Genomic DNA, 8,627 nt, shown 5'->3' on the forward strand with positions numbered 1-8,627 from the left:
CGTACACGTGCGTGCTTGCGTACGTACACGGGCGTGCGTGCGTGCGTGTGTACGTACACGTGCGTGCTTGGTGTGCACGTACAAGTGCGTGCGTGGCACGTACAAGTGCGCACGGCATGTGCACGTACACGGCTTAACTACGAACTCGCTTATAACGAAAACAATGCAAGCTATGACAAAAAAAGCGTCAAAGGCCCAGCCTGTCTGTGTGTATGGTAATTATTTATTTATTTTATAGTTGAGTTATAATTTTATAATGTTTTCTCAATAAAATAATGCATGCTGCGGTATGCTGGAAACACTGCGGAATTTCGAGTGGTTTACGGCACCTCGTCAGCTCGTGTAAAGTTACGCAAGGTTTTACGAAATTTTAGCTTGATGAATTGCACCTAAAAACGGCCTCGCTTGCGTACGCGAAATGCGTACAAAAATTTACTAAATAGCTGTGTTGATGAATCGCAACTAAGCAAGCGTCGATTGCGTACACAAGATTTACGGCAAAATATTTTCTGCGTACGCAGCTTGATGAATCATGAATCCACGCCCTGGACCCCCCCGTCAGTGCAGCGCCACACGGTATCAGAGTCTACAGTTCCCCTGGGGCGTGTACAGGGGGGTCGCAGGGGTCCGGACCCCCCGACTCGCGCAGAAAACGCATCTAGGGGTTCTTCAACAAAAATTTCTGGGAATAGCCCCCAGACCCCCCCTTCGCGTGCTCCTGTACACGCACCTGGTTACGCCCCCCTAAGAAAATACCCTGGCGCCGCCCCTGAATATATATACTCTATTACTCCCACGATAGCATACAGGATAGCATGTAGATACTCACCTGTAGTAGTATTAGTATTACAACAGCATTCAGCGGTACTCTAAAGAGGTTCATGATGGTTGACCTGGCTGTATAAAAAGCATTTTAAGGGGTGTAAATCCATGGTTATTGTTTTCTAACTGCAAGCTAGAATATAGTAGTGAACACTGTAGGATCCAAACTGGTATGAAATGGATAATATTTGTATAGAAAAAAGGAACAATCAGTGTCTCCATTAGTTTCGTAAATGCAAATGCTTGCGTATAATATTTGCATTAGATATATGATCAACAATCATTACCAATGATAGCAAAGAATTCTACATTATACCTTCTTCAGGAACATATTTGCCCCTCATTGTGCTCAGAGCTGGCCAGAAGATTCCGACGCAAACCTCAAAGATGATGAAGCCAACAAAGATTAGCATCTGCTCCTAAAACATTACATCCAAAAGCAATTACTTTGACTTACATAAGTGAATTAAAAAACTTTTAATTAAAAGCATGCATAAAATCAAATTACTAGTCATGTGTAAGAAAATAGTGTTTTGTAGACATCTACTAAGGTCATATATAGGCCATGTAAGGTCATATATAGGCCATATGTAAGGTCATACACATAAGGTTATAATAGTGTTTGTTTAGAAACTTTAATTCATTGTAATGACTTAACTTTACATTTTTCAGCTGTAATTAGAATTATATTTACTATGTTATTACTTAATATATGCCAGTGAAATTTTCATACGAGTGCAACCGATTACTCTGAAAACAAGGACCTTGAAAACAGACCTACCCCGTGGAAAAGAACTGGCATTGCTAATGATCCGGCTGCAATTAGAAGAACTGGCCTATAAACAAAAAGGTTATTACCAGGTAAAATCTACTATATGGCAAAAGTAACATGACACATTTTTTATTTACACAACAAATAAACACCACAGCTAGGATTGTAGCAGAACATAAAGGCTGAAATTTAGTGACAATTAACTGAGTAATGAAGAGGGAATGATTTTTTAAGAAAATGTTTCAAGAAATGAACGTAAAGGATAGGATTAGGGTGAAGTTATAGTGGTAATTTTTTGCTACATTTTTATTGAAGTTTAGTTAGAATTGTGTACATTCAGGATTAGTATTAGCACAGGCTATATAGTTTTTTCTCCAAAAATCTAGGGAACCAGGTGCCAAGAGTGGACATGGCTTTCAGAGCTTACATGATACATTTAACCCATTGCAAATTTTATATTTAACAGTGATAAAGGTTACATACAGCATAAAGACAGAAACATAATTGTTCTGTGCCCTTCGCTTGGATTATTCTTTTGTAATATTCGACAGCAGATATCATGCTTTTATATAGAAACATGTAGATGGTGTGTAAACAACTTAACAACATGTAAAATTCAGATAGACAACAGCACGTGCACTCACCTCATAAATGACTCTACTGGTAAATGGACTAGCAGCAACTTGAAAATACATGAACCAATCATGATAGCAACCTGTGAAGTTAATCACCATACGGAATCATGAGACGAAAAGTGTCGTGTCTATTTTTAAAAGAAATAGAATCTGAATACGATTAAATTGCTACTATGATGTGTAATTTGCCAATACTCGATCAAATATACTTGAGAAGAAAAACACATACATATACATACACATCAGGAGTAGATAATAGGGAATTCCCTATTATCTACTCCTGATACACATGCATGTACGCATGCAAGTGACAAGCATATAGGACTTTTTAATTAGAAAATGACAAATGTCTTTCTTACCATGAAATTAGCGAATACATATCCATGAGGAATAGTGACTCGCTCATTACCATGAGCCAGTGTAACTTCATCAGTTGGATCAATAGGGGGAGATAATGCTGGTGTCCATTCAAGTACAAATGTATACATTGCACCTTCGAACAGGCTTTGTATGATTCCTAAACATAGCACCTTGCGATCTGAAATAAACGTTGAGATTATGAACACTTTGGATATCCATGAATGATTTGAAGCAAAAGCACCACACTCTGAATGACAGGTGTCATATAGCTGGTAGCAAAGTGGGCGAGGACCGATGCTGTTACATGAGTAAACGACATGAGTACATGAGTACATGAGTACATGAGTCCGTTACATGAGTAAACGACGAGTGAAGGATGTTTTACCTTTTCTTATGACGGTGAATGCAGCACAGCACGTCTGGTATAGCGGCAATCCCGCATCACCACAATTTTCCTTCCAAAGGCAAGCGATCATGATGGCCATGACCATGAGCACAAGCATCGAGACATCAAATGGTGCACTGCATAAAAACCATGCTATAATATACTTGGTATTATCAATATAATTGCACTGCACTGCATGACGCAATTTAGTTAATCCTCTAATTCATTATCAACAGAGCAATAAAGTCCCTAGTGTTTGGATCACTGCAATTAGCATTTGTGAATAAAGACCAGGCACCTGTAGCTTTTTAAAAAACCAACAGAAACATAGTTTATTTAATACATACACAAAGCCAAACTTGTCTGCCACAACCTGAGAAATCAAGCCTGCTGCTATGGCAACCAGTGAGTTTCCTAGTGTAGCATGACTGAACAGGACACCCAAGGATGAGCTGTCAAATCCTAACTGCATTTTGAAAACAATCATAGATATATAACGAATAAAAACAACAAAATTCACGTAGGCCTACTGCTCAACATTATAATTGAAGACCAATCATTACGTTTTTGAATCTATTACTTTAAAAAAAGAAGAGTATTCACTATTCACTATTGAGCAAAATTCGACAAGCAAAACTCTTATAACTGGCGACAATGGTGAAAACCATGTTACATACATGATGATGTTCATAAACCACCCAGGACTCAAATGCACTGTACAGAATAGATGTGGCCACTCCTCCAAGCACCCGCCCAATCATGAGAATCCAGAAGTTGGGAAAATGCTGGTAAAAGAGCAGTGATTCAAATTAGTATACGAATGATCTAAATGTATAATGAATGATACGATGAAATGAACTGAAGATGTTTCAGGAGTACTGTAGGATGACAGACTGTCAATGCTCAACGAGTTTGCTGGCTCAAGAACCTTTACGTTTGTGATGGGATCTGATCATTTGATCTTCACAATTGCAGCAAGCTGGTGCACTTCAAACAAACAAATCACATTATGTAGGTACTCTGTGTGGCTGATAAAGAAACCTCTTATCTTTTTAGTTTCATTTATGGTCCAAAAATGCATAATTGTCACAGGAAACAATTGGGAAAACATTAGTGCCATAACACTTGCACTTCAAACGTGTCACTAAGGCTGATAGGGTCTATGTCCCCCAGGGTACTATCGGAGGGTACCCTGGGTATGGTTCGATATATCGGAAAGTACCTCGGGGTACTATACGATATGTCGCTGCGTACCCTGCATTGTCCCACCGTACCCTGACTTTCAGCCAACTGATCATGAAAATCATGCAGAACGTACCATATACATATGGTTTTGCAGAAAAATGATAATTTTTAGTGGATGACAACATTTTACGCTTCTCCCCTATACTGGTGGGTGAGGTATTACTGCCGCAAGGTATTGCCGCCGTCACGTGCATATTGATTTTTTTTTATTTGATGTCAATATCAAACCATTTTTATTTATTGTAATGCATGATAGTATTACAATGATAACATTAAACTACGAGACTACTAGCTTTTATTAATTTTTCTAAATTATTCATATTAATTGATGATTCATCAATTAATCTCAATATTTTTGCTGTTTCACAGACTGTGTGTGTGAAAGTCAGGGTACGGTGGAACAATGCAGGGTACGCAGCGACATATCGTATAGTACCCCCGAGGTATTTTCTGATATATCGAACCGTACCCAGGGTACCCTCCGATAGTTCCCTGGGGGACATAGACCCTATCAGCGTCACTAAGAAAACCTCCATCAAGCAAACCAGAATTCAAACCTTTATTGAAGTCTGCATGCAGTGAAGGCTGTGAAATTTGGTGAGAACCCATTTAGTATCAAAAGGAAATTCTGATACTTTCAAGTTGTCTATGCTATCTTCCAAATAAAGCAGTAAAAATTGTTCGTACAACCAGAGTATATATGTAAAGCTATTACATTTTACAAAACAACTTATTGCGTCTATTCTTTAATGAAGAGAGCAACTACTTGGGAACAGCAAGTTTATATGTGATTTTGAATAACACTTGCCTTTGTAATGCAGGCGCAACTGTAAAGTATTCCATAAAGTATGCAGTTAGATCTTCTGCCACTGAAACAAGTTTTAGAGTAATAAGAACAAGACTATATGATATGGTGCAACTCTCAAAATGTGATACAATATTGACACGCTAAGATGCTCCCAATAACAGATGGGGTTTATTCACTAAAAATGCACAATTCAAATGCTGTGCCCATAGTACTAAACTTTCTCAAGACGTTGCTATTTTCTGTAAAATGCCAATAAACAAACATTGCAGGCAGTGAGATTTAAATTAGTTAAAAAAGTATTTCATTAACACGAAGAGCTAATGGGTAAGATATCACATAGCAATGAGATAGTCCACTTGAAGGGCATAGAACAATGATAATTAGGGTTGGGTGGTGTTTTTTATTTATAGAAAAGCACAGCCATGGGCAACAATGGACTGTTTATGCAAATGTTGTATTTGTATTACACGTTGCATGCACACCCCTTATTCAAAATGCTTGGGGCCATGAGTGTCTTGGAATATGACATTTTTGGTGTAAGTATACTGTATACATAACCTATGTGATGCAATAGCTCTGGGATGGGACCAAATTTGCTCGCAGGTTTGTTGACAAACTCGTATCATTGACCACTTATACATGGCCTGAAGGCAATTACATGGAATATTTTAAACAATTTTGAGCATATATATGTATAGCAAAGTAATAATATTCATGGTTCACAATTCATCCCCAATTGGCGATTGGAGTAAATTAAGTGTGTCGTAAGCGGCTACAGCTAGTACACAGGTAAACTCGCTGATAGGGTCTATGTCCCCCAGGGTACTATCGGAGGGTACCCTGGGTACTGTTCGATATATCGGAACGTACCCTGGTACTATCTAATATGTCGGACCGTACCTCGCCTACTCCACTAACGACTCTATAGGGAGTCGCCTACGCCTACTCCCTAACCCTAACCCTAACCATATCAGATAGTTACCAGGGTACGCTCCGATATATCGAACCATACCCAGGGTACCCTCCGATAGTACCCTGGGGGACATAGACCCTATGAGCAGTAAACTCGGCCAGTTCAGATATGTGTACATCAAGCTGAAAATAGTTAAATACAGTTTGAAAGACATGTCAGAGGATTTTAGGGACGTCACATATTAGCTTCAGCTCCAAATTGTTAGATACGACACATGTTACAGGCGTGGGAAGAACCGTGATGATATATACACTAAAGTATATTATTTCTTCATTCGAAAAAAGTTGTGCAAATTTTGGAGATTTTTGAAATTAGGAATTTTGAATAATGAAGGGCTGCTCAACCTGTATTTCAATGTGCACTCACAAAGTATCTGCAAATGAGCCAATGATAGTGCCAACCAACATGGATGAGGAGAATCCAGCCACAAATAGAATCTCAATCTCATGTGCTTTCATCCCATAGCTTTGATAGAGGGCATACACATGTGGCCCTTGAATCCAGTCTGCTCCTGTGCAAAGAGAATATAGCCTAAACAAACGTCCAAGTTCTTCAAGCGGGTGACCTGTCCTTGCGATTAATTACAGGAAGGTCCATAGCCGTCGCTGCTTTTGTGACAAGCAACAAGTTTCTAAAAGTGACATATGTCAAGACATAACTCTCACCCTCTGGACCGCGGATAACATGGGGGGGGGGAGTTGTCCCAGGACTTGGCAGCACCAACGGCACACGCACTGACCACGGTCAACTGCACGGAACACAAAACACACCACCAGACAAAATAAAATAAATTATAGCTACGGCCCTTCAACTAGGAGAAGAGCCTAGCTTGATGTGAGGGCACAGGCCCTTGGAGGCTCAAGTTTCAAGAAGAGTATAAGACTATATTAAGAGCGAAGAGCGAAACCGCTTCGCTCTGCGAGGTACGGTCCGGCATATTAGATAGTACCAGGGTACGTTCCGGTATACCGGACCGTACCCAGGGCACGTTCCGGCAGTACCCCGGGGAACATAGACCCTCTCAGCCTTAATATAGTCTTATACTCTTCTTGAAACTCGAGCCTCCAAGGGCCTGTGGTGAGGGCGAGAATATGCGTGAACGCCTACATTAGGATCAGCATGAATGGCAGTGAATAGAAATGAAACGATAACGTGTAGGCCTATATTTTACAAATATGATTTGAAACAACGACAAAAACAACGCAAATTCTGCTTACCTGTAAACACAGTAATGGAACCAAACAGAGTATGAAAACACGCGATTATTGGGTTACATTATCATATTTGTGTGTCTATACTAGCTTACCTGTTGCGAGTATGTACACGGACATATACGAACGCTGAAATTCAACAAATGACGCATCTTTGTTGGCTGGAACGGTTGCTTTGGTTAGCCAGTAGACGGCAGCGCAGAATGTACCGAGTACGTACAATGTGCTTACAAACATATCACAACAACAGGCCGTATGCTCCTACTGTTCTTAGATGATAGATGACAGCTAGCATATCACCCTAACATGCAACGTCGCCAGGGTCACGCGTAGCTGCACTCAGGTATAGCCCGCGCGGCAATAATACTAGAGAGTAGGTTACGCGCTGCTGCACGGCGTCGCGGAAGTTATCGTCGCAGTTTGTTTAGGGGGTGGTAGAGGGGTGGGAAGGCAGCGTTCGAAACGAACGGCTACGCTATACCATAGATATACAGCAGCTATGGCCATCAGAGGCGCCGGAAGTGGTGGCGCAGAGGGGGCGGCCGCCCCTCCAATCCAAAAAGTAGGGGGCACAATCAAAAAGCCCCCCCAAAAGAAGAGTGGGAAAGAAAAAAGAAAATGTATGAGCTAAGACTTGTTAATTCTAACGTTCAAAAACTAATTTATACATCCATTTTAAGTTTTCGTTGCGCGCTTTGCGTGATTGACGCTCACGCCGCACACACGCGCTCACGCACCCACGCCGCACACACGCGCACACGCACAGACGTCACACACACGCGCTCATGCACACACGCCGCACACCCACGTCGCACACATGCGCTCACGCACCCACGCGCTCACGCACCCACGTCACACACACGCAATCACGCACCCACGTCGCACACACGCGCTCATGCGCGCGCACGCACACACGTCGCACACACGCGTTCACGCACACACGTGCTCACGCACATGCACACGTCGCACACATGCGCTCACGCACACACGCGCTCACGCACACACGTCGCACATACGCGCTCACGCACACACGTCACACACATGCGCTCACGCACACACGTCGCACACACGCGCTCACGCACAAACGTCGCGCGCTCACGCACACATGATAAAAAAAATCTAGGTCTTTGCCCCCCAATCCAAAACTGCTTCCGGCGCGCCTGATGGCCATACATATGAGCATAGCACGTGCTTTTGATACGCGCGCCGCACAAACACTGGAGTGGAACGACCCCAGTACAACCGGTTAAATGGAACCATGGAAATATATAGAGAGACTATAATGATAGATCAGAGGTCCCAAGTTGGGAAAATCCAAGAAAGGAATCACTTGTGATAATGGATAATGGTCCATCGCCGTTTTTTCGCGGTGCGCAAAAACGGGAACAAAGTTGTGGCGGGCTGCGACATGTGTTT

General features: G+C 41.7%; 1 protein-coding gene across 1 annotated transcript in view; it reads right to left on the reverse strand.

Annotated features, from left to right (window-relative positions):
• Positions 1-7,452, reverse strand: part of LOC106812061 (molybdate-anion transporter-like) — a 25,979-nt gene extending 18,527 nt beyond the window's left edge. Inside the window, exons 1-11 of the mRNA XM_014815825.1 lie at positions 7,307-7,452; positions 6,367-6,511; positions 5,028-5,088; positions 3,652-3,759; positions 3,322-3,440; positions 2,975-3,111; positions 2,589-2,767; positions 2,239-2,309; positions 1,604-1,658; positions 1,139-1,241; positions 798-897 (exon numbers count right to left, since the gene is read on the reverse strand). Coding sequence (XP_014671311.1) covers positions 798-897; positions 1,139-1,241; positions 1,604-1,658; positions 2,239-2,309; positions 2,589-2,767; positions 2,975-3,111; positions 3,322-3,440; positions 3,652-3,759; positions 5,028-5,088; positions 6,367-6,511; positions 7,307-7,448 — 1,220 coding nt within the window. The 5' untranslated portion in view covers positions 7,449-7,452. The remainder of the gene's footprint in view (positions 1-797; positions 898-1,138; positions 1,242-1,603; positions 1,659-2,238; positions 2,310-2,588; positions 2,768-2,974; positions 3,112-3,321; positions 3,441-3,651; positions 3,760-5,027; positions 5,089-6,366; positions 6,512-7,306) is intronic.
• Positions 7,453-8,627: the final 1,175 nt, after the last annotated feature.

This window comes from Priapulus caudatus, unplaced genomic scaffold (assembly GCF_000485595.1).
Source record: "Priapulus caudatus unplaced genomic scaffold, Priapulus_caudatus-5.0.1 Scaffold605, whole genome shotgun sequence".
Lineage (NCBI taxonomy): Eukaryota > Metazoa > Priapulida > Priapulimorpha > Priapulimorphida > Priapulidae > Priapulus > Priapulus caudatus.